At 42.1% G+C, this 27,500-nt stretch overlaps 1 protein-coding gene across 1 annotated transcript in view; it reads left to right on the forward strand.

Annotated features, from left to right (window-relative positions):
• LOC308293784 (copine-8-like) overlaps window positions 1–27,500 on the forward strand; it is a gene marked incomplete at both ends in the record, with an annotated part of 156,466 nt that overhangs the window by 96,207 nt on the left and 32,759 nt on the right. The window contains 9 exons of the mRNA XM_080736412.1: window positions 4,503–4,566; window positions 6,582–6,685; window positions 9,576–9,680; window positions 14,260–14,301; window positions 14,407–14,482; window positions 15,175–15,231; window positions 18,098–18,159; window positions 19,644–19,690; window positions 27,400–27,500. The exon at window positions 27,400–27,500 is cut by the window's right edge and continues 81 nt beyond it. Of these exons, the coding sequence (XP_080592538.1) occupies window positions 4,503–4,566; window positions 6,582–6,685; window positions 9,576–9,680; window positions 14,260–14,301; window positions 14,407–14,482; window positions 15,175–15,231; window positions 18,098–18,159; window positions 19,644–19,690; window positions 27,400–27,500 (658 nt within the window). The remainder of the gene's footprint in view (window positions 1–4,502; window positions 4,567–6,581; window positions 6,686–9,575; window positions 9,681–14,259; window positions 14,302–14,406; window positions 14,483–15,174; window positions 15,232–18,097; window positions 18,160–19,643; window positions 19,691–27,399) is intronic.

Consider the following 27,500-nt stretch of genomic DNA (forward strand, 5'->3'; position numbering starts at 1 on the left):
ATGTGACAAAAACCAAAAAATATTATTGAACTCTACTCTCCATGGCATGAGTAATCAATAGAAAAAAAGTCATTTTGGGGGTGAACTACTCCTTTAAGCAAGACCTGTCAAAAACCTGTCTGTTTACTGTTAGCTGATTATATTCTCACGCTTGAGTCTCGACTCTCGAGAAGAGAACCCACACCAGTGGTTGGTCACTTTTAGACGCCCACATCTCCCACAGCGAATTACAATCATGCATTTGCCAGATTGACAGTTCAACGACGAATTAGAACCGGATTAGAACACATCGCGGGTTGCAGATCCGTTTTTTTCGACCGGATCCAGACGGATATGGCAAGCATTTGCGGGAGCGGCCAGGATTTCCGAGAGGTTCAGTGGCCAGGATGTCTTCTACCTTGAGCCAACCCAGACTAGCAAAAGTGAGCAGGGAGAATGTGAGTCCTGGGGAAGAGGCCTGGAAGTAGTCTTATTATTTAGTTTTGAGAGTTGTTTTTAGTGACATTGAGATGTTGTGCACCATGTGGTGCAAGCGTAGTTGAAATGACAGAATGGGGGCTCCAGCTAGAGTCCTCATTGCACTCTTGTTGATAAAGACAAATCTCGTTCTTTGGTTGACTTTCATAATCACCTTTGATGCCATTTCTTCACTGGAAAGTGAAGTGAAGTGCAAGAGACCTGGGTTACTTTGAAATGAATCCATTTAATGACGTGTCAAAATGCCATTACATTGGCATTCCTGATACAGAGATGATGTTACAGTGATACAAATGTAATCAGTTACACGGGTGATTAACTGTGTTAAGCCAAGCTTGTAAATTGCTTTGACTGTGCAATAAAGGCTCCTAATTAAAATGTAAAAACTCGCTCTCCATCACTGTAATATTTCATTATTGCTCTCTTTTTTTTTAAACAATATGTGACTGAGTGTGACACAGGGGCAGTCATTTCGGAAGCCACTACTTTAGACCACAGCTGAAATTACTTTTTCTTTTTTTTTTCACTCAAATGTGATAAAGCCACAAAAGCATTTCATAAATATCAGGCTACATTTCACTTAAACGCCAGAGCTTAACTCTGCATGTAAATAAGACTTTTTTAAATTAATGTGAGAGATCATGCAGGTCATTGCAGGTTAGAAATTTATTTAGAACTTGAATATCTCAAAAGTAGTATTTCAGCATGGCATCATTCTATGTCATATAAGTCATATCTTCAAAACTGTTGGGTCAATCTCCACAACCAATATACCATTTTGTAGCTATGATTCCCAGCTTTCAAATGAAATGAAAAAATGAAAATGAAAAAGAAAAAAAAATCAATGACTAGCCGTCAGCCGTGCTGGGACACATATGTTTATTTTGTGTTTTTGTCATACTTTTTTAAGACATATAAGACATATAAGACAACAAATACAGTACAATAAAAAGCTACATTCAGACAAAAAAAGAAAAAATACAACCTTAAAAAAAAAGAAAAAAAAATACCTGACATAACACGACACATAAGAATATTAAATAATTATGAAACAAAGAGCACATATACCATTAACATCCAAAGTCCTATGCCACAAGGCCGTACCAGTGCAGTGACTGTAGAGGGAAAGCAGCTACCCTACTCCCGTTTCCTCCATCAAATAAGAAAGGTCGTTGCCCTTGACATACTGAATAAAATCCCCCCATATTTTCTCAAATAGCTCTTGTTTGTTTTTTGAGAGTGTATGACGTGATTCTTTCTTTTTGCCAAGTGTTCTCTGCCTCCCTGTCTTTGTTTCACCTTGTGATGTTATTTCTCCTCTGTGGGTTTTCTCTGCTCACTCTGTGACTTAACTCTCAAATACCGGGAACGATTTGAACCACTTTAACCATTATTTTATGCTTTAACTATTGAAAAATAGCAGATATACAAGCTCACAGCGCGGCACCGAGTGCCGCGCTGCGAGCTTGTAGATCTGCTATTTTTTAAAAATCGTGAAAATGTGTGCAAGTCTTTGAATATCTTTGACCCGATCTTTGACCCCGACGTCTAAATCCTTCTTCTAAATCATGTTGTTCTCAAACTTTTATCGTGTCAAGGACCCCCAAAATTACAGGTATTTGGCCACGGACCCCCATCTCAAAATATGTTGTTCCAGGGACCCCCCCCCAGAAGCAAATATTTGCGTTACAAATGTTCGCTTTTAAATAGATATATTCAAAGACTTGCAAAGAAAAATCATGATTTTTCAAAAATAGCAGATCTACAAGCTCGCAGCGCGGCACTCGGTGCCGCGCTGTGAGCTTGTATATCTGCTATTTTTCAATAGTTAAAGCAGTCAATAACCCTAGGCCTAAATGGGTTAATTTAAGTAAGTGCTTAATTCCTGAAACATCAGAGACCCCCCTCCATGTCTGTGGTGGGGGAGAGTGAAACATCAGAGACCCCCCTCCATGTCTGTGGTGGGGGAGAGTGGTGTGGTGGGGGAGAGTGCGGAGAAGGGCAGGGTTCAAAGACTCACTTCAATCTGCTATTGATTTTTTTCCCCTGCTGCGTTATTGCAGATTTTCTGTGCCCGTGCACCATTACTGGCAGGGGCGTCACACCAAATTCTGGGCCCTGGGTACAAGGATTCACTGCGGGCCCCCCATGAATGTTAACTATTGAAAAACACCAGATATACAAGCTCACAGCGCGGCACCGAGTGCCGCGCTGCGAGCTTGTAGATCTGCTATTTTTGAAAAATCGTGAAAATGTGTACCAAGGAACCTGTTTCCATGTCAGTGATGCTCAAACTTTTTCATGTGAAGGACCCCCCCCCCCCCCCCATCTCAAAATATTTAGTTCCAGGGACCCCCCAGAAGCAACATTTTTGTTACAAATGTTCACTAAAAAAATACATACAAGATTTGCGCACATTTTCACGACTTTTCAAAAATAGCAGATCTACAAGCTCGCAGCGCGGCACTCGGTGCCGCGCTGTGAGCTTGTATATCTGCTATTTTTCAATAGCTAAAGTTACTAGGGCCCCTCCACCTTGGGCCCCAGTAACTCAGTCCCACTTTCTTACCCCTTGTGACGCCCCTGATTACTGGATACTACTTATCAAAATGAAATTATACCCCCCACCCTCTCCCTCATTGGCTCATTCCCAGGGGTTGCGGCCTTTTGGTAAGGTCTATTTTTAGCTGTTTTCTTTGGCTGAATGCTACCCTTTGCCAAACTCGGATGTGAACAAACGTTGTGGTTTAAATGTCACTGGGAGAAGTAACAGTGTTTTAAGTGCTGCTTGTTCTAGTTTGTTGAAGGGTAAGACATTGAGCTGGGAGAGGCAATATAGGATAGGGACATTCTGCCTGTGTAGGCCAGTGTGTGATTTAAGCCCTTCACTTGAGCTGCTCATTAACACAGAACCAATATTCTCAAGACCCTGATGTTGTATAGGAGGGAGTGGAGGGCAGCGAACCAGGGGTTCAGAGTTGGTGTTGGCTAGTCTGCACTCTCATATGGCATCACATCGCATCCCATCCCATCGCAATTAGCAGTGTTGGGAAAGTTCACTTTCAAAATGAACTAGTTCAAGTTTAAGTTCAAAACTTCTAAAATGAACTAGTTCATGTCATAGTTCATAATTCTATATTTTGAACTAAAGTTCATGGTTCCCCAAAATGAACTAACTTAATATTTTTATACTTTTGGCTATTCAAAAGAGCAAACAGGCATGAACGGCCGACGAACGCCGACGAACGCCGTTCACGGGCGTCAGAATGATCGCGTTCGACAATATCGTTCATCAAGCGAAAACAAAGGACGTTCAGTTCACGTTCGCCCAAAATATGAACGTGTTCATGAACGATCGTTCTTTGAACGCGTTCGGGTACAACACTGGTAATTAGAAATGTACTGTATGAGTCAGGGACATGCTGGGCCCCTGATTCAGCCCAGGAAAAAGAGTTGGAGAGGCCCTCATGAGTTATATTTTGTCAATGTCGGGTGGAAACCTTGTATGTCCAAAACCGTTTGTTTTGTATTTATCATTTTAAAAGTGATTTAAACTAGAGAAAACAGCCGATCTACAAGCACACAACGCCTCGCAACGCGAGGCTTTGTGTGCTTGTAGATCTGCTGTTTTCACTACTTCTGTGCGACGGCCTTGTATGATGAAGCAGGGCTTTACTTTGCGAAATAATTTACAAATTTGAAACTTGAAGATACAAGGTTTCTGCCCGACAGTGACGATTTACTTTGTTGACTGCCCAGCCCCCAAAATGGAACGAACGACATTTTATTTTAAATTTTTTCCTAATCGCCGGTCTGGAATGAACCGGCCGTTCGGGAGTTGTCCCGCTTTTCCCAATGGCCAGCACGTCCCTGGTATGAGTTCTGAATTGGATTGTATGAATGGCACTGTAACAGGCGCTGGAAAGGCTCACTGTGCACATGTGACATGTGTGAGATGTACTTGAATGTGACTTTTGGACATGTTTGAAAACCCTGAAAGTCTCTCTTTTCTTTGTATTTTCTAGTGGAATCCCAGGAAAGAAGTGTGGCACCATCCTAGTGAGAGCAGAGGAGCTGAGTAACTGCAGGGTAAGGATACAAGTATCAGTCTTCTTCCAGAAAATCATTCCTACCTAAAAGGCATTAGTCAAACGACAAAGTTTAAAAGGCATTAGTCAAATATTTCTTCTGTAAACTCTCACTTATAATTTGCTCAACACACTGCTACACTTTTAGCACTGAGCACTGGTGTGTGAAAGCACATACTTGTTAAAAAAACAATTAAACTATTTTGAATTTAATTTGCTTTTAATGAGACAGGCAGATTAATTATGAAAGCTGAGAGGGTGCAATTTAGGGAAGACAGACATTAGGAAAGCTTTGGGAGACATTGGGGGGCCAGCAGGAAAGATGAAAGGGAGACAGTTTGGGGGAGAGTGACAGTATGAAAGCTGAAAGAGAGACAGACAGTAGGAAAGCTGGGTGGGGGCCATTTGGGGCAGTGTTGTTTTTGGCAGCAAATTTTGATTTAGTTTTAGTCATAGTCTTTTGAATAAAATGTCTTTTAGTTTTAGTCATAATTTAGTCACCTGAAATGTATTAGTTTTAGTCTAATTTTAGTCGACTAAATATACGATTTTAGTTGACTAAATCTACAGTTGATTTAGTCAACTGAAATACATTTTGACAGGCCTTGATGGCATCGTAATGACTGATTTTACACTTGGTTGCGTGCTGAAAATAGCTGCTCTACAAGCTCACAACGCGTCGCAGCGCGACGCTGGCGAGTAGCCGATGCGGGTGAACGGAAAAGAAGCCGTCTCCTACGTCTCCTACGTTTGGAATAATAGCATACAGGTAGACAGTAGTAGAGCTGAAAGGGAGACAGACTATAGGAAAGCAGAAATGGAGAGAAATTGGTGGAGACAGATAATAGACATGCTAAAAGGGAGACAGTGGTCACAGACACCAAGAAATCTCATTGACAGACGGGAGGAAAGCTGAAAGGGAATCAGTTTAGGGGAGAAAGACAGTAGGGAAGCTGAAAGGGAGACAGTGTAGGGGAGAAAGACAGTAGGGAAGCTGAAAGGGAGACAGTGTAGGGGAGAAAGACAGTAGGGAAGCTGAAAGGGAGACAGTGTAGGGGAGAAAGACAGTAGGGAAGCTGAAAAAAAGGGAGACAGTGTAGGGGAGATTGAGAAAGACATTGGGAATAGGGCTGTCACGATTATGACATTTTACATGACGATTAATTGTCACTCAAATAATTGCGATTAACGATTTAATTGTGTTTTTGTCGTTGACAATTACATTTCTGTTTGGCTTGTAGGCTTTGAAGTTGCACATGGTAGATATGACACATAACCTTAAATATACAAAGAAATTACTGACATATTTGACAACTTTATACTTGAAAAAGAACCTTGATAGTGGAAATAGCCGATCTACAAGCTCACAACGCGTCGCATCTTTTTTACTTTAAAAAAATATATATATTAACATTTTTCAACATGGAAACGATTATGACGATTATGAAGAATAATCACGATTATGTCAAATAATTGCGATTAGACGATTATGTAATAATTGTGACAGCCCTAATTGGGAAAGCTGAAAGGGAGACAGTGTAGGGGAGACAAACCGTAGGAAAGCTGAAAGGGAGGCAGTGTAGGGGAGACAGACTGTAGGAAAGCTGAAAGGGAGACAGTGTAGGGGAAACAGACTGTAGGAAAGCTGAAAGGGAGACAGTGTAGGGGAAACAGACTGTAGGAAAGCTGAAAGGGAGACAGTGTGGGGGAGACAAACCGTAGGAAAGCTGAAAGGGAGACAGTGTAGGGGAAACAGACTGTAGGAAAGCTGAAAGGGAGACAGTGTAGGGGAAACAGACTGTAGGAAAGCTGATGGATCCTAGACCAGATCAAATGCTGACGTTGTTCCAGATGAGAGGTTTATAATTGCTACCTTGTCTCTTGGGAAGAACACTGCTGTTACTCATTTTGATACAATACAGAAGTCTGTTGTGTCTAGACATAACTGTGGCCTCAACCATAGTTCTTTATTGTGTGTAATGTGTATGTTTTCTACACTTCTACGCTGCCATCTAGGAGTCCGTAATGTTGCAGTTTTGCGGCAATAAGCTGGACAAGAAAGACTTCTTTGGAAAATCGGACCCATTCCTCGTCTTTTACCGGAGCAACGAAGATGGCTCGTAAGTTGACAAGAACCTCCCCCCCCCGATCCTCTTGTGCTTTGTAGACATCACTCCTTATTAATTCAAAGAGTAGTAGCAGGATTCTTCATGTCTATTCCCTTTTTCTTAAAAAAAATCACACCCAATGTGAAGTGAGCGGTGGTCATGCTTGCATAACGTCTTCAGACTAGGATTTGAGTCTAGGATGTACACACAGGGTATGCTACACACACATGTTTTGCTATGGCAAAACGCTGAGGAAAAAGGCTGCAGACACACACACGCACAGCCACTCTTAGGAGCGGTTTACCACCGCTCAAAAAGAGATGCAGATGCATATACAGACACTTGAACAAGATCATATTCACGCTCCAGAAACTGACCATACCCAAAGATAATATATAAGAATAGTGCCATGGACGTTACATAACACACTTTCACACAGTATTACAACATATCGTCACTGTCGGGCAGAAACCTTGTATCTCCAAGTTTCAAATGTGTAGTAAAGCCCTGCTTCATCATACAAGGCCGTTGTACAAAAGTAGTGAAAACAGCAGATCTACAAGCACACACCGCCTCGCGGTGCGAGGCGTTGTGTGCTTGTAGATCGCTGTTTTCACTAGTTTGAATCATTTTTAAAATGATAAATGCAAAACGAACGGTTTTGGACATACAAGGTTTCCACCCGACAACGACGATATGGTGGGCAGCCGTCAACAAACAGAGGAGCTGGCCGCCAGTCAAAGGACTGAATGGAGATGAAAGGATGAAGCTGAGAAATGGGTTAACAACAAAAGGGTGGAGGTTGATGGCGTTAACCCATTTAGGCCTGAACACAATATGACGCAATATTTTATGCTTTAAATATAAAAAAATAGCAGATATACAAGCTCACAGCACGGCACCGAGTGCCGCGCTGCGAGCTTGTAGATCTGCTATTTTTGAAAAATCGTGAAAATTAGAATTTTGAACCGATTCTATAAGTGTCTTTTGAATCCTTCTAAGGTTTTTTGAAAAACCTATGTTTCTATATGTCAGCAATCTGGCCAGCCATCGTCAAAGAAAAGGTCCTTTTCACTTAACTGGAGCTCAGTTAGTCTGTTCTTGAGAGACTACTATGTCAGTGGTTCTCAAACTTTTTTATGTGAAGGACCCCCAAAATGATATTTATTTGGCCACGGACCCCCATCTCAAAATATTTAGTTCCAGGGAGGGACCCACCAGAAGCAAAATTTGAGTTACAAACGTTCACTTTGAAAATACATATATTCAAAGATTTGCACACATTTTCACGACGTTTTCAAAAATAGCAGATCTACAAGCTCGCAGCGCGGCACTCGGTGCCGCGCTGTGAGCTTGTATATCTGCTATTTTTCACTGGTTAAAGCATTCAACGCTGCTGATTTAGGCTATTTATGCTATAGCCTAAATGGGTTAAGTATAGAGATTGTGTGTGGCCAAAGAGGTTGGAGTGAGTGGGGCTGGGAGTTCAAGGCCCTGAAGTCGCTTCTATTCCGGTAGACTTTTGACGGCGTGTGCACTTAACACTTTGTGCAGCAGGCAGATGTATTGAACTAGTCTAAAATGTGAGCTACGCCGCCGGGCACAGCAGCAACAGAGCCAGGTTGCCAAGGACCTCACACACAAAGTGGCAGATTAACCCTTCGTGGTACCCGGTGCTGCGAAAACCGTTTCGGTGCCCCTCGGGACCGTTTTGTCAGTGATGGGGGGGGGGGGGGGGGGTGCAGCGTGGAAAATAGACACTTCGCGGACGCGCTTCACCTTTTTCCGCACTCCTTCAACAGCCTTTGCTTTAAAATTTTCGTGCTTTTGCGGCGATAGTTCAGTCTTCTTTCACTTTTAATGCCCCCCCCCCCAAGCTTGGTGCCCTGTGCCCTGTGTACCATGGTAGCTCCTGCGTGAAAAAAATAAAACGCAAATAAGTTGTTTTTTTTCTTAGGTAGGTCAGGGCTTCAGTTATATTGTATTGTTCTAAATATAATAGTATACTAACTGTGTACTATACTATTTTATACTAAACAAACATCAAATTGTACACTGAGGGGTTTTGCATGTCGTTACTGTCAGGTAGAAGCCTGGTAACATATTTCAAGGTATTTTCTTCTTCCTTTTTTCCCCCTTTTCTTTCATTAACTCATATAGTGCCAATCCCGAGAAGACTCGTGAAAAATACTCGAGTATCACATGGTGCCAATCCCGAGTATTCTCGTGAAAAGTAATATATTACTGTAACGGCGGATACATTACCGAGAAGAATGGCCGGAGGTCCGGAGACGAAATCCGTCGCTGATTCCGCATCATCACGGCTCCACGAGCACAAAATAGTCCCATCCATAACATTGAGGTGGACGGGGGATCTCATCTTTAATGTCCATTATCTCAAAACTACACTTTAGAAGCTAGGATGGAGGCAGATGCTCGCTTATGTTACACAGTTATAAAAGCTCCCGGTCCGCCATTACACAACTCCACGTGGACAACGAACGGTTCCGGCGCAGGACGCGATGACGTCAGACCGGAAGTGATTGCGCTGTGGACTTCTGGCCTTCAAAATAAGATAACGGGGGTGATGCCAACCTGAGACTGGCATCGTGGACTTTATAATCCGTTAATTTCATGGGCACTAAATGAGTTAATGCCCTACTTGAAAACATTGTTTGGTTGTTTGTGTGTTTTATACATGTTTAACTAATGAAACAAGAGCGTGTGACTAAATAATAACTATTGTGTACATTGGAACACAGGTTATTTCTTGGACATACACAAGTTCTACCCGACAGTGAACATGTTTACAAGATAAACAGCTGCAAACAAGTGTGTTTCTGTGCACCCACTGTGTGTGCGCGCGTTTATGTGTGCGTGTGTGTGTGTGTCCGCATCACAGATACACCATCAGCCACAAGACAGAGGTGGTGAAGAACACTTTGGATCCAGTTTGGCAGGCCTTCAAAATTCCTGTTAGAGCTTTGTGTAACGGAGACTATGACAGGTAAGGAAAATCTATCACTGTCAATACTTGGACATTTACATTCACATTTTTTCAAATCGTGTACGTATCCAGATAGACTTAACACATATGGTGCCAACCCCGAGTTTCCCGAGTTTGTATTGGTACTACCGCTGTGCCAACCCAGAGTTTCCCGAGTTTGGGCCGTTTTTGAAAAAAGAAAATCAATTTAAAAAAAACTTTTTTTTTTCCAAAAACTTTTTTTGGACCTCCAGAAATGTGTTAGGCATGATCGCGATCGCGAAATTGCATGTTTAACCCCCATACCAACCCATTCTTTCAAACATGGCAGCCATGTTTGTTTACATCTGAAGAAAACATAATGGCTCATAAATCATGAATGCCTGAACGGATTTCCAAGCAGATTTTTTTGTTTGAAAGCTGTGAACAGCATCTACACACGTGGTGCATCATCTAGGCATGGGCGTGCACAATCCGTGCACTATAAATTACATGGAGGTCTATGGAGACCATGGCATCGCGGACATTGAAGAGAAAAAATCATTGCAACATAAGTGTTAAAATTAGCGCAATAGCGTGGCAGGAACATATTGTGTCACGGTCTGCCAAAACACATATGGAACCCACGGAGTCAATATTTACATTTCCAATTCACGTTCAAGACTCACCAGACTCGTATCCAGAATAACTTGCGGTGTTATTTTGGCATGGCAAAATTCAGTTGACAGGGATATTATTGTAGCTTAACCCATTTTGTGCTAATTAAATTAACGGATTAAAATGTCCAGCGTGCCTGCAAAAGGCTGCATTCACTCCCGTTGTCTTATTTTGAAGGCCAGAAGTCCACAGCGTAAACACTTCCGGTCTGACGTCATCACGTCCTGCGCCGGAATCATTGTTTACGTGGTGTCATGGCGGATCGGATCGATGCTTTTCAACATGTGTTTTATAAGCGAGCATCTGCCTCCATCTTCGCTTCTAAAGTGTAGTTTTGAGATAATGGACATTAAAGATGAGATCCCCCGTCTGCCTCAATGTTATGGGATTACTATTTTGTGCTCGTGGATCCGTGATGATGAGAAATCAGCGACGGAGATCGACTCGGGACGTTCCGCCATTGTATCCGGTAATATAACCGCCGTTACAGTAATATATTACTTTTCACGAGTATACTCGGGATCGGCACCATGTGATACTCGAGTATTTTTCACGAGTATACTCGGGATTGGCGCAAAATGAGTTAAGCAGTGGCCTCTATAGCGCTTTCTGACACCTCTGCTCCTCAGTATGGTGGAATAGTAACTATATGTTTTTGTGTATGTAACGTCCTGTTTGCACTGTTAGAAACAAAACTATGTTTTTGTCTACGTAACGTCCTGTTTGCCCTGTTAGAAACAAAACTATGTTTTTGTGTATGTAACGTCCTGTTTGCACTGTTAGAAACAAAACTATGTTTTTGTGTATGTAACGTCCTGTTTGCTCTGTTAGAAACAAAACTATTTTGTCATGATATAAACAAAGGAGACAACAACCCAAGGAGATGACACCACAAGCAAAAAACACACTACACAAAAGCTCTGTTTACTGTACCTTGTCCACACGGCAATGTAAAAGCAGTATTTAAAAGAAACTTACTATATAGACTACATAGAAAAATGTAGGTTTTTAAAAATACCTGTGTACAGGGCCTGAATAAACCAAAGATATCTTGTTGTCTTGTTGGTGCTCTTATACAGTGTATAGAACTATAAAATGAAATGCCTGTAGTAAGTATTGGTCAAAGCCTGTAGAGACCAGTCAATAAAAGTATGTATTCACATTAACATAATTCTATTCAAAAAGCAACCGTGGGAACGACAACAACGGGTGCAGCTTTAAAGAGACAAAGTCTCAGCTTTTTCATAACAGAAAGTGTTACAACAGAGAAAACTGATATATTTTAATTAAGGCTGGGACTTTAACTGATTAATTGCGATTAATTAATTACAGAAAATTAACGCGATTAAAAAAATTAACTCATTTTAATCGCACTTAGTTTTTGCACCACAGAACCTTCCGTTTCGGGCATACCGATCATAGCGATGCACCAACCAAGAAGAGACAACAAACGAAAAGGGAGAAGTAGCCGATCAGGGCGCTTTGCTTGGCCCAGTAGATGCGAAATTTAGATTTGAAAAACTCACTCGTTGATTCACTCGTACAACAACATGTGTTTTACTTGAAAAAAAAAATGCTTCTCGGGTCAAATATCGATGTGCGATTAAAATGAGATTAATTGCGATTAATTAATCACAGAGCCTGTAATTAATTAGATTAAAATTTTTAATCGCATCCCAGCCCTAATTTTAATGTCAGGTTAACGCTAAAAGTTTGTTATTATGAGGATGTTCCTTTCTTCTCCTGTGCTGTAAAGCCTTTAAGACCTGGATGAGAGGGCTGGCTCTATGAAGTAAAATCTTCCATCTTTATGTGCAATATAATCCATTTAAATCTACAGTATGGATATGAGGTTTTGCTGTAGTCCACCGCATTTAGAAATACATGCTTGACTGAAGGTATGACTGATAAGATCTCTGTCTCTGATCCTCACATACCCATTCTGGTTCTGGCCTGGGATCAAATCCCCTCACTGCCTTCAATCCTGAGCTTCATAACTCTCTCGCTCTCTCATAGTTTATTTACATTTCACGTCAATAAAGAGAGTAGTTAAAGGACAACTTTGTTTTTTTACAACAAGGGTTCATATTTTAGATTGTAATTAGAGAAAAGAAAAAGTGAGTGTTAAAATGTTTTCATTTGCTTCGTTCTATTGTTTTATCGCGTTTACCATGCTCAAATGTGGGGCATGCGTACGCATGGGGGCATGCGTACAAGTGGCTAAATATGTATTTTTAGACACAATAAGCCAGCAGTTTCTTTATTGCTATTTACAGTAACACTTCTAGCCCCCACAAGTCACATCCAACCATGAAAGGTTGCGTTGTATCTTGGGAATGGGCTTATTCTGTGTAAAATGACATATTTAGCCACTTGTACGCATGCCCCAACCACTGAAATAAGAATCTCTAAAACAATAGAAAGAAGTAAATGAAATAATTTTTACACTCATATTTTATATTATTTAATTACAATCTAAAATATGAACCCTTGTTGTAAAAAACTAAAGTTGTCCTTTAACAAATAGGACAGTTTAGCTCTCATCGTCAAGAAAAGTCACATTCTGGGGGCGCCCGCTGGCCTACCGGTCCAAGGTGCATACCACATAGGGTTGTTCGATTAATCGATTTTTAATCGTAACCCGGTTTTTTTCCTTTGGAAGATTTAAAAAAATGGAAATCGTAAAATCGATTTTCACTTTAATTAGGGAAATTCTTACTCATTGGAGCCTTGCACGCGCAAAAAGTACACAGCCCCGTCCTCCTAAAGCAGGACGACAAGGTCCGACACCAAATTAATACTACTTTCTATCTGATGTGTAATTTCTTTGATGCGCGTTTAGCGCACGTCAGACTGAGCAGAGTTCACCACCGCTCACTCGCGATGGTTCAAGCAGCAAACAGAACAAAACGCTGCTGAGCTGGTAAACTTACTTAGGCCTACTTGTTGTAGTTTGAAAGAAGCTTATTAATTCTGTGTTACCCACCTACTGACTGTAGTCTACTCCTAGTCCTACTGTCCCTGTCACTGTGTTAATTTTGCGTCGGGAAGCGAAGCGCTTCGCCTCCGTTTACAATCAGTCAACATCTCCGTGCATGAGTGGTGCAGGGCAGGGGCGTAGCCAGGAATTACATTTTGGTAGGCGAAATGCCTACCAAAATGCCTCACCAGCCTCCAAGAGCTGGCTTGTTTTGGCTGTTTTGTCACTCACTATTGATAATGAAACACTAAGGACGCTAAGTTATATGTGATTGTTGCACAACTAAAGTTATTATTATTAATACCCTTATTGTTTTATTGCATTTTGCTATTTGGCTATATAAAAAAAATCAAAAAATGAAACAATAATGAAAAAAAAAAAAAACATTTTCTCAAACAAAATAGTTGAAACAATGTATTATTCTTTTAACAAAAAATCGAAATCGAAATCGAAAATCGGGATTTCAGAGAAAATAATCGAGATTTTATTTTTTGGCCATATCGAACAACCCTAATACCACATAGGCTTGGTGTAGCCTGACAGCGCGTCGCTGGTTCGATTACCGATCCCGACCAACTTTGCTGTGTGTCACTCCCCAATCTCTTTCCCCATTTCCCGCGTCGCGATCCCCGTTGTGCCAAGCAGAAAGCCTGCCGCAACCGCAGTCCATCTGTAGAGCGCTTCATTTATACTTTGTGGTACGACGATGTCTCTGGACAGTATGAATTAGCCAGATCTCTGGCTCCGGATCCTTCAATCCCTAGTGCTGTAAAATCCCCTAATATCAGACGGCCCTTTAATGTGTGGCGGTGGCCGTTTCAGAGCACCCAATCATTCTTCTCTACAGATGAGCGACTGGCCTTTTTTAAGCGCAGATTCTAAATTGGGGGTGATAATTGGGTTTTTAATGGAATCACCCACCCTTTGCGCTCTCTCTCTCTCTCTCTCTCTTCCCCTCCGCAGGAGTATAAAGGTGGAGGTCTACGACTGGGACCGAGATGGAGGGTGAGGCAATGTTCCCTTTCTCTGGTCTGGTCTTGTCTTTCTGTCTGCTTCCGTGTCGAGGTTGAATTTTAAGTGCTCGTGTCTGTGTTCGCTCTCTCTCCCCAGTCACGACTTTATTGGACAGTTCAGCACCAGTTACAGAGAGATAGCCAGCTGTCAATCACAGTTCCACGTCTACGAGGTGATATTCTGACTGTCGCACACACATACTGTACACACACACACGCCACGCATGAGCGAGCGCGTGCGCACACACACACTTTTGAAATATTTATTTTTGTCCACATAAACAGAAGTACAAGAACACAGCCAGTTACAAGCACACACACACACACACACACACACACACACACACATGTGTACGCACGCTAGGGCATTCACCAAATATTCGAATATTCGAATATCAAAGTCACTATTCAACGTTGTTCACCGAAGTCGAATATTCGCTTATTTTTTATATTTTTTTGTCTTCAAAAATACTGTATATATATTTCTTCATGGTTTATAAAGCTTGGCTAGATAGGAAGTCATAAGAACCCTGACAATCACTTGGAATTGTAGGTATTACATTTAATGTGACTCGGTTCCGCAGATAGATATTGTGAAAAAAACAGTTCTACATGCTCACAACGCCTCGCACGCACGCACGCACGCACGCACGCACACACACACACACACACACACACACACACACACACACACACACACACACACACACACACACATACACAATATAGAATGATAGTCATTGCCACCTGGCATCACACAGTCAATTTGACAAATAGAAAGAGAGTCAGTACTCCATGCGTTTGGTTACATCTTTGATCAAATGCGGTACAATGGATTGACCCTGAGGTGTTGTTCTGTTAACAGGTACTAAATCCAAAGAAGAAAGGAAAGAAGAAGAAAAAGTACCAAAACTCAGGAACGGTGAGCCATTAGCCAGCAGCCCCACGATCTCTCAGAGTTACATGAATTAACACTGGATTTTGTGTGTACAGTACCAATTTAAACTGACTCTCTTATGGCTGTCACAATTATTACATAATCATCTAATCGCAACTATTGGACATAATCACAATTATTTTGGTATAATCGTCATAATCGTTTACATGTTGAAACGTGTTTATACATGTTCAAACATTTGAAAAATAGTGGAAATAGCAGATATACAAGCTCACAACGTGTCGCTATGCGCCGCGTTGTGAGCTTGTAGATAGGCTATTTCCACTATCAATGTTATTTTTTAAAGTAGAAAGTTGTCAAATATGTCAGTAATTTCTTTGTGTATTTAGGTTAGGTTTCATATCTACCATGTGCAACTTCAAAGCCTAAAAGCCAAACAGAATTGTAATTATCAACGACAAAAACACAATTAAATCGTTAATCGGTAATTATTTGACTGACAATTAATCGTCATGTAAAATGTCATATCGTGACAGCCCTAGACTCTCTAACCAGAAGTCTGATTGAACATTAGATATTTTTCCAGACCAATTTAGTCATCCCCCATTCCCTGCTATGTTTATCATCCCTGTCACTGCCAGCCCCTACTTGTTGGTCTTGTGGAGGTTGTAAACAACCATACAACCCAAACACATGTTGTTTTTCACAGGGAGTTTGGCAGGGAGGGCATAACACATGCGGAGGGAGGAATGTGTTATCCCCTCCCAGTTCATCTCCCAGCTGCACAGGCTCCCTTGTCCAATCTGTAAGAGTCGCTGTACAGCGACAGAGATTGCCCTCCCCTGATGGCTTCCCACCTGTGAACACGGCTAATTGTGTTCACTGGAGCGCCCGGCCGTGGAGGAAACTGAATCCCCGTCTCCACAAGCGCTGCGCAGGACCTTTAACCGTGCACCACCTGGACACGGACCAATATCGTCGTTGTCGGGGCGGAAAACCTTGTATCTCCAAGTTTCAAATGTGTACGTTCTTTCGCAAAGTAAAGCCCTGCTTCGTCACACAAGGCCGTCGCGCAAAAGTAGTGAAAACAGCCGATCTACAAGCACACAACGCCTCGCGGTGCGAGGCGTTGTGTGCTTGTAGATCGGCTGTTTTCACTAGTTTAAATCATTTTTAAAATGATAAATGCAAAACGAACGGTTTTGGACATACAAGGTTTCCACCCGACAACGGCGATATTCATTTCAAGTCCCTGGCGGATAGCTAGCCCATGGGACCATGTGGCCCATGGCTAGCAAGTTCCGTGTTCTATTTAAAAGGACAACTTAGTTTTTTTTACAACAAGGGTTCATATTTTAGATTGTTATTAGAGAAATGAAAAGATGAGTGTTTAAATGTTTTCATTTACTCCTTTCTATTGTTTAAAACATTTCAATGAGTTTGTTTTCAGTGGCTGGGGGCATGCGTACAAGTGGCTAAATGTGTCTTTTTACACACAATTAGACCATTCCCAAGATGCACCACAATCTTTCATGGGCAGATGGGGATAGTAGTGTTACAGAAAATAGTAATAAAGAAATCACTGGCTTATTGGGTCTAAAAAGACATATTTAGCTACTTGTACGCATGCCCCAATCCACTGAAATCTAAATCGCTAAACGTGCTAAAACTACGTAATATCAAAGTAAATGAAAACATTTAAACACTCACCTTTTATTTTCTCTGATTAAAATCTAAAATGTGAACCCTTGTAAAAAAACAAAGTTGTCCTTTAAATCACTTCTAAAAACACACTATTATACACTTACTAGATGATTAGTCTCTTATGTTTTTTCTGTTGTTATGCTTGTATTATGTTGCGTGGACTCTCGTATCCTTTTATGCTTTGTTTCTTCATTTTTTTTATGCTTTCATTTCTTCATCACTTTACATTATTTGTCTAAAGACGGTACAGTAGGACTCAAGGGAGGGTTATGGTGGGGTCACCACAATCTGTAAGCTTCATCCCCTGGGGAGCATGACAGCCACTATACGGATATTATTATCCGTATAGGTTCACCCTGCTGTTTGTAAGGGCATGTGGGCTACTAGTGATTCTCAATCAGGGACGTGCTGGCCATTGGGAAAAGCGGGACAACTCCCGAACGGACGGTTCATTCCCGGCCGGTCCAGGCCGGCCATTAGGAAAAAATAAAAAATAAAATGTCGGCCTTCGTTCCATTTTGGGGGCTGGGCGGCCAACAAAGTAAATCGTCACTGTCGGGCAGAAACCTTGTATCTCCAAGTTTCAAAAGTGTAAACTTTGTCGCAAAGCAAAGCCCTGCTTCATCATACAAGGCCGTCGCACAAAAGTAGTGAAAACAGCAGATCTACTAGCACACAACGCCTCGCACCGCGAGGCGTTGTGTTCTTGTAGATCGGCTGTTTTCACTAGTTTAATGAATTTTTTTAAATGATAAATACAAAACAAACGGTTTTGGACATACAAGGTTTCCACCCGACAACGACGACATATAATTCATGTAATTGGCCCACTGGCTTGTCCCTTGTCATGATCTGAAATGGCAAATCTTTGAGTAGCAGCAGTGCTATGGAGAGAGATCTCTCTCTATAGCGCGAAATGAGGGCCTCTGCTACTCTTTTTCCCGGGCTGAATCAGGGGCCCAGCACGTCCCTGTTCTCAATCTTTTTCATTGGACCCAGCCAGTTTACTATGCATCAGGCAACAAACCCCCGCAACTCAAGTTACAATCATTTAGCATGGGGACCCCCTGCAACCCCCTCAAGGACCACTAAGATCTTTGAGAACCACTGACTTAAGTTACAGTAGAATGTACCGTAGGACATACAGTGCATGTCAATAATACCTATCATTCAATCTGTCTGACAGGTCACACTTCTGTCCTGCCTAGTGGATACGGAGCTTTCCTTTCTAGACTACATCAAAGGCGGGTAAGTTCAGCATAAACTGCCTGTCTGTTCTTCTCTGGTACAATTTAATTGGATTTTAAATACGTTTTCTTTGGACTTTACTTGAATCCATTCATTGTATTTCATTCTATCAAGCTTTTATCACACGATCTCTCGTGATAGCAGCAATGAGGCCACCAGTGCTATCTACTCATACAGTATAGCAGGGTTCCCCAATTAGTTTTCCCCAAGGGCCAAATCATGTCTTGGGTACCAAGCCGAGGGCCACAACATTGCAGGGGGCGACGGCGGCGTTCCTGCTACTCCAGCGACAGTTCAGATATCGTCGTTGTCGGGTGAAAATCTTGTATGTCCAAAACCGTTCGTTTTGAATTTATAATTTTTTTAATTATCGGTATTTAAACTAGTGAAAACAGCCGTTCTACAAGCACACAACGCCTCGCGGTGCGAGGCGTTGTGTGCTTGTAGATCCGCTGTTTTCACTACTTTTGTGCGACGGCCTTGTATGATTTGCGAAAGAACGTGCACATTTGGAGATACGAGATTTCCAGCCGACAACGACGATATACTAGTGTTGTTGCTGCTCTTATACCACCATTATTACTGGGGTTGGTGTGTGGGCCAGACATTAGCCCCCTGCGGGCCGCAAATGGCCCGCGGGCCGCCAATTGGGGAACCCTGCAGTATAGTGTCCCCTTCCAGCCTGCTCTTGTACCTCTGTCAGGGACACTTCTGGTGCTAATGAAGCGGAGATGATGGAGAGACTCTGAGCTCAGAGGATTATCATATTTATATGTCCCTACTGCAGCGCTGATATTGGCAGAACGTCACATTCACATTAACTCATTCTGTGCCAGATGCCAAAATGGCTCCAAGGTAGCTGTGCCGAGATTTTGTATGTTTTTCTTTACTATGCAATGAAAAAAAAAGATTTTTTTTTTATAATTTTTTTTTTATATTTTTTTCCCCCATAGAAACAGACACAGTTGTTGTGATTCAGTGGCAAAAAGAATTTTGGCAATCGGACAAATGGTTCCAGAGATAGAGCTGTTTGAATGAAAAAAAGTGTCCATCCACTAGAATGGACACACATGAACACACATTTTCTCAATCAGCTAAACGAGGGAGCGAACACACAAACAGAGAAAAGCATCGCTCTGATCTCAGGTCATTTTGACATCTTTAGAAAAAAAGAAAAAAAAATGTTTTTTTTTTTTTCTATGTAAAAAACACAAAAACCGTCATAAGCCGTCATTGGCACACAGGGCTATTGGAAAAAAACGTCATAAGCAGTCATTGGCACAGAATGAGTTAACCCTGCTGTTTAATTGCCTTGCCACCGCATGCGGTGCACTGTAATCTATCTTGATTGATAATTCCATGTTTCTCTCTCTCTCTCTCACACACACACACACACACACACACACACACACACACACACACACACACACTCTTACGCACACACGTTCCCCACTGCCTTCCTTTTGCTTGATTTTGTCTTGCAGGACTCAGATTAATTTCACGGTGGCAATTGATTTCACAGCATCAAATGGTGAGTGACACGAGCGGCAATTTCTGCCCTTGTCTGACATTCTGATGAAAGTGATTACACCACGCAGGAAAGCTTTGGTGATTTACAACATGTCCTTGATGAGCAATCAGTGTTTTTCATGTATTCCCTATAGTGGTAGTTTTGTCTTATTGTGGAATTTTGTGTTATCATAAAGTCAGGAACAAACGCTGTAAAGCATTTATTGTTATTCGTCGCCTGTGAACTTGTGAGAACGATGCATATGTAATGCCTCGCCTCTTAGATTTGTTCTGCAGTTGATTCACATTCATTCGCTTAAAGACATTCATCAAAGACAAAGAGTGTCTCCGCTCACGGGGTGATTCGTGAATTTACATTTCTGTGCTGAAGACACGCAGCTGTATCTCTCGGTAGATCCAGATGATCCCTGTACCCTAGACCCATTGCTGCTGTGTGTGTCTAGCATAGAATCCTGGATGAGTGAGAACTTTCTCAAGCTAAATGAGGACAAGACAGAAGTTATCATAATTGGCTCTATTTCTGCCCTCTTGCTTTTAGCTGAATTTTTTAAATCCCTGTGCTGTTATTCACTTCCGCACTGTTCTGAAAATGTGTTTAAAGGTGATACACCATGAAATTTCACTTTTCCTATTTTAAAACCTTTTTTTGGGGTCCCACTAGCACCTTCTATCCTCACAAAGTCCCTCTGACCGTTGTGTCTTTCTCTGGTTTTGGGAAGGCGGAGGTTAAAAGCATCCCACGGGTTCTCAAAACAGGCTGTCCAGATTTGCTGCCGTCGCTGACTTTTTTTTTGGGGGGGGGGGGCTCTGAGAGCCATTCAAAAATGAGAGAGGCTCTCTATTCAGGAGTGGTAATTTAGTTTTTGAAAAACATTTTTGGGACATAAACAATATGACAATACTTTTTAAATGCATGGTGTATCACCTTTAAGATTTGCCTACATCAGTGTGATCGAAAAACGCTGATTCAATGACATCATAAAATAATCCCCTCCCCTTTTACCATACACCCAACACTGTGGGTGTGGCTAACCTCAGCTGGGTTAACACCCACCTGACAACCAGGCATACCTAATGAACTGGTGGGTGTGGCCACATAAAAACATCATTTTAACTCTTTCTGTACTCTTTTTTGGAAAGAATCTTCCTCCTAGTATAATCATAATACCAGGAAGGTATAGCCTCTCTCCTCTCTTCCTGTCCTTCAGGATCATCTCTTCGGTTTATGTTTTGAGAGAGCTTGTTCTCCTTTAGCTATAGGCGGTATAGGCGGTCGCCTAGAGCGCCATCCTAGAGGGGGCGCCGAGGGGGCGCCGAAATGGAGGGAGTGGACCCAAACCAGCCCAAAACCGGCCCAAAACCGACTAAATTCACGGCAAAACCCGCAAAAATCGCGCGCTTTGCGCGCACGGGAGTGGGGGGGGGCGGGCGCATTCGAGAGAGCTCGCCTAGAGCGCCGATTAGACGCGCTACGCCCCTGCCTGGCACCACTGTGCCAGGTACGGTAGGCACTAGGCAGTCTCATCATCGTTGGTAATGGTCTATCGCTGTGTCCTCTGCAAACGTAAAACCCATTTACGCCTAGAATTATTGAATGCTTTAACCAGTGAAAAAATAGCAGATATACAAGCTTGCAGCGCGGCACTGCTATTTTTTTGAAAAAGTCGTGAGAATGTGTGCAAATCTTTGAATATGTGTATTTTCAAAGCGAACGTTTGTAACTAAAATCTTGCTTCTGGGTGGTCCCTGGGACTAAATATTTTGAGATGCGGGTCCATGGCCAAAATATATATCATTTTGGGGGTCCTTCACATGAAAAGGTTTGAGAACCACTGACATAGTAGTCTTTCAAGAACAGACTAACTGAGCTCCAGTTGAGTGAAAAGGACCTTTTCTTTGACGATGGCCGGCCAGATTGCTGACATAGAAACATAGGTTTTCCAAGAAATCTTAGAAGGAAAAGACACTTATAGGATCGGGTCAAAATTCAAATTTTCACGATAAAAAAAAAAATAGCAGATCTACAAGCACTCGGTGCCGCGCTGTGAGCTTGTATATCTGCTATTTTTCAATAGTTAAAGCATTAAAATAATGATACACAATAATGTGTACCCATTCTAAATGGGTTAAAAGCCAGGTTGGAGCTGTGCATGGCCATGCTGTCATGGCTGTACCAGGAGTAGAGGAAGGGGATCAGGACACAGCCCTGCATGGGGGTCCTTGTGTTATAGGTCAGTGGGGCTGAGTTGTTAGAGCCCATCCTCACCACCTGGCATTGACCAGACAGTTAGTCAGATGGCGCTGCACAGGCTATAGTTGAGTTCAATGGGTTCCTGAGCTCGGGAGAGTGTTTTCTGCTGGTGTCTCAGTCCGAGTGTATCAAAGGGTGCGTTCGGAAATGCGCACCGGTTCTGGTTAGGGTTAGGGTTAGGGTTAGTTTTAGGCATAGTTTTACTGAGGTTAGGGTTAGGATTAGGGTTAGTTTTAGGCACTCACTACACTGACCACACACCCGGTGCGCATTTCCGAACGCACCCTTTGATACAGTCGGACTGAAACACCAGCAGAAAACACTCTCCCTCCTGAGCTCAGTGTTAAAGGGATGTTTCACTTTCAAAAACACTTTCGGTCATTTTATCGTCTACTCATCAGGCTTTATGAACTATACCCTGAACAGATTTTAATTTGCTTGATTCAATGTTTAGATATTTGATGTAAATGTTACCAGGCCCTCCCCCCATCCAGGACCTGTCATTTGACATTTTAACCATGATAGATTCATTAAAAACACCCATTATTTTTTTTCTGGTGACTCATACTACCCTCCTAATACGTGAGCAAGCCGTGCTTTTTCGTTAACTTTTTTTAATTTATTTTTAACCAGTAAGGCTCCCTAATGAGGAGATAAGCGACCGTAGGTCACTTATATCCACAAATAGGGCAAAAATGTGTTTTGCCAAAATCTTCCTGATCCATGTTGATGACATGAGTGTAGACATACTGTGTAGTGATTTTCGTGATTTTAGGGCAAAATCTGTAGGAGCAGTGTCCAAAAATGTGATTTTAAAAATCGGCCTGTAGGTGGCGCTATATGGGACAGATTCATGTTGATGGGATGAGTGTAGACATACTGTGTACCGATTTGCGTGATTTTAGGGCGAAAATTGTAGGAGCAGTGTCCAAAAATGTGTTTTGCAAGAATCGGCCTCTTGGTGGCGCTAGAAGAGGGCAATGCTGTAAAGCATTTATTGTGATTCGTCGCCTGTGAACTTGTGAGAACGATGCATAATGTAATGCCTCGCCTCTTAGATTTGTTCCGCAGTTGATTCACATTCATTCGCTTAAAGACATTCATCAAAGACAAAGAGTGTCTCCGCTCACGGGGTGATTTGTGAATTTACATTTCTGTGCTGAAGACACGCAGCTGTATCTCTCGGTAGATCCAGATGATCCCTGTACCCTAGACCCATTGCTGCTGTGTGTGTCTAGCATAGAATCCTGGATGAGTGAGAACTTTCTCAAGCTAAATGAGGACAAGACAGAAGTTATCATAATTGGCTCTATTTCTGCCCTCTTGCTTTTAGCTGAATTTTTAAATCCCTGTGCTGTTATTCACTTCCGCACTGTTCTGAAAATGTGTTTAAAGGTGATACACCATGAAATTTCACTTTTCCTATTTTAAAACCTTTTTTTTGGGGTCCCACTAGCACCTTCTACCCTCACAAAGTCCCTCTGACCGTTGTGTCTTTCTCTGGTTTTGGGAAGGCGGAGGTTAAAAGCATCCCACGGGTTCTCAAAACAGGCTGTCCAGATTTGCTGCCGTCGCTGCCGTTTTTTTTGGGGGGGGGGGGGGGGGGGTTCAGGCCAAAGGTGGTACTGCAGCTGAAAATGCTCTGAGAGCCATTCAAAAATGAGAGAGGCTCTCTATTCAGGAGTGGTAATTTAGCCTCAAACCTTTTGAAAAACGTTTTTGGGACATAAACAATATGACATAAATGCTTTTTAAATGCATGGTGTATCACCTTTAAGATTTGCCTACATCAGTGTGATCGAAAAACGCTGATTCAATGACATCATAAAATAATCCCCTCCCCTTTTACCATACACCCAACACTGTGGGTGTGGCTAACCTCAGCTGGGTTAACACCCACCTGACAACCAGGCATACCTAATGAACTGGTGGGTGTGGCCACATAAAAACATAATTTTAACTCTTTCTGTACACTTTTTTGGAAAGAATCTTCCTCCTAGTATAATCATAATACCAGGAAGGTATGGTATAGCCTCTCTCCTCTCTTCCTGTCCTTCAGGATCATCTCTTCGGTTTATGTTTTGAGAGAGCTTGTTCTCCTGGCACCACTGTGCCAGGTACGGTAGGCACTAGGCAGTCTCATCATCGTTGGTAATGGTCTATCGCTGTGTCCTCTGCAAACGTAAAACCCATTTACGCCTAGAATTATTGAATGCTTTAACCAGTGAAAAATAGCAGATATACAAGCTCGCAGCGCGGCACTGCTATTTTTGAAAAAGTTGTGAGAATGTGTGCAAATCTTTGAATATGTGTATTTTCAAAGCGAACGTTTGTAACTAAAATCTTGCTTCTGGGTGGTCCCTGGGACTAAATATTTTGAGATGCGGGTCCATGGCCAAAATATATATCATTTTGGGGGTCCTTCACATGAAAAGGTTTGAGAACCACTGACATAGTAGTCTCTCAAGAACAGACTAACTGAGCTCCAGTTGAGTGAAAAGGACCTTTTCTTTGACGATGGCCGGCCAGATTGCTGACATAGAAACATAGGTTTTCCAAGAAATCTTAGAAGGAAAAGACACTTATAGGATCGGGTCAAAATTCTAATTTTCACGATAAAAAAAAAATAGCAGATCTACAAGCTTGCAGCGCGGCACTCGGTGCCGCGCTGTGAGCTTGTATATCTGCTATTTTTCAATAGTTAAAGCATAAAATAATGATACACAATAATGTGTACCCATTCTAAATGGGTTAAAAGCCAGGTTGGAGCTGTGCATGGCCATGCTGTCATGGCTGTACCAGGAGTAGAGGATGGGGGGATCAGGACACAGCCCTGCATGGGGGTCCTTGTGTTATAGGTCAGTGGGGCTGAGTTGTTAGAGCCCATCCTCACCACCTGGCATTGACCAGACAGTTAGTCAGATGGCGCTGCACAGGCTATAGTTGAGTTCAATGGGTTCCTGAGCTCGGGAGAGTGTTTTCTGCTGGTGTTTCAGTCCGAGTGTATCAAAGGGTGCGTTCGGAAATGCGCACCGGTTCTGGTTAGGGTTAGGGTTAGGGTTAGTTTTAGGCATAGTTTTACTGAGGTTAGGGTTAGGATTAGGGTTAGTTTTAGGCACTCACTACACTGAGCACACACCCGGTGCGCATTTCCGAACGCACCCTTTGATACAGTCGGACTGAAACACCAGCAGAAAACACTAGCTCTCCCTCCTGAGCTCAGTGTTAAAGGGATGTTTCACTTTCAAAAACACTTTCGGTCATTTTATCGTCTACTCATCAGGCTTTATGAACTATACCCTGAACAGATTTTAATTTGCTTGATTCAATGTTTAGATATTTGATGTAAATGTTACCAGGCCCTCCCCCCATCCAGGACCTGTCCCCATACACACCCGTTGTAACTTCAAACTCCATTTTAACCATGATAGATTCATTAAAAACACCCATTATTTTTTCTGGTGACTCATACTACCCTCCTAATACGTGAGCAAGCGGTGCTTTTTCGTTAACTTTTTTTCATTTATTTTTAATAATTCTTTGCGGAAATGGAAAAAAAAATTCAATATAAGAATTATTAAAAATAAATGAAAAACATTATCGAAAAAACACAGCCAGCTCACGTATTAAGAAAAAATAATGGGTGTTTCTAATGAATCTATCATGGTTAAAATGCAGTTTGAAGTTGCAATGGGTGTGTATGGGGAGGGGCCCTGGACGGGGAGGGCCTGATAACATTTACATCAAATATCTTGATGTAACCAAAAGTTTTTTTGAAAAATCACGCCCAATGTGAAGTGAGCGGTGGTCGTGCTTGCATAACGTCTTCAGACTAGGATTTGAGTCTAGGATGTACAGGCTATGCTACACACACACGTTTTGCTATGGCAAAACGCTGAGGAAAAAGGATACAGACACACGCACAGCCACTCTATGGAGTGGTTTACCACCGCTCAAAAATATAAACTTTCAATGTATGTTGTGATAACTCATACAGTAATAACATACAGTTACCTCAGGCAACAGCATAGTTATCATTTTTCAGGTTTACCGCACAATATGCTCTAGTCTACAAAGTCCCAAACACCCAAGCAACATTAAACAATGTACAGTATGTGTTAGCTGTGATCAAAAGCATTGTTTTTTATTCTCGGGGGGCGCACTATGGGGTTGAATGCTGAGCTGTAGGCTAAACAGCATAATCACATACTGTAGTTCCTCTGCTCCAGGTGGGCGAGGGAGGTGTTGGAGAGAGTGCAGTTAGTGCAGCTTCTGAGAACTGTAAGATTTGTAAGATGTGTAAGATTTTATTGATGGGAAAGCCCCATTGAGATGCAGCATCTCATTTTCAAGAGGGACCCATGAGAACATGACATACAAAAGAACATGAACAGCAGACATACGTACATACAAGACAGAGGTACAGATACATTCTTACACAGATAGCTTGCTCACCCTCACCCACCCACCCACCCCAGCACCCACCACATCAGCTGATGAGTAACTAAGTGGCACAGTACAAACACACATAAGCAATGATTGTACATACAGGTAAAGTTCATTAGAAACACATACAAGTTGTTTCAAGATGAGAATATAGGGAAGTCTTGAAGTGACCAAGTGATGAAATAGCTCTTGAAGATAGAGGAAGATTATTCCAATCAGATGGAGCTTTATGGCTGAAAGACCTTCTTCCAACCACCTTGGTTATTGATGGTACATCAAAGTAAGGATATTGCAGGTGCCCAAGTGGATATGATGATGTAGATTGAACCGAATACTCTTTCAGAACTGTCACCATTGGAGATGTGTAATCTTCTTGTTTGTAATTGTGAAATATCTATTGTTACGCAGGAGGCCAGAGCCGGAGGCTATAAGAGGGTCTGCATTAGTCTCTCTGTGTGTCTGTGTGTTTGCCCTGAGCTGGTCCTCTAAACCCACTGGACTGATCAGTGCCAGATATCTTCTTAAAGGGGCCACACCATGCTTTTAAAATATATATATCTTATATAAATATTGGTCCATAATACGGTTTTATACAGGTTTTAGCCTAAACAACCACTCGGATATTGAATTTCATGTTCTGTCTGTCTCTAATTCCAAGCCGTTTCAGATGCAATACAAAAAAAGAATAGCACTACTTTACCCCGCCCACCCCATATAGTCTCAATAGAATATAGCCTCCCAAAAAGTACCGCACCCTTCTCGAGGGGGCCCAATAGGAAACGAGCCCAATGTGACCTTATAAACTGAGGGCAGATTTCAAAAGAGTAACGTTCAGACACGCCCATTCAGAAAATCATGAAATGAAAGGCAAGGCTTGCCTTAGAGAGTTAATGAATTGGGGGGTTTTTTTGGGGGTGAAAAAATGTGAAATTCATGGTGTTGTCCCTTTAAGAAAGAAAAGAAAAAGATTAAGATGAAAGAAATTAAGTGTTTTATCGGGTGCTTTTTCCCAGGCAATCCTTCACAACCCACGTCGCTTCATTACATGAGCCCGTACCAGCTGAATGCGTACGCCATGGCACTGAGGGCCGTGGGCGAGATAATCCAGGACTAT

Source organism: Nannobrachium achirus (assembly GCF_963921795.1).
Source record: "Nannobrachium achirus genome assembly, chromosome: 11".
Classification (NCBI taxonomy): Eukaryota; Metazoa; Chordata; class Actinopteri; order Myctophiformes; family Myctophidae; genus Nannobrachium; species Nannobrachium achirus.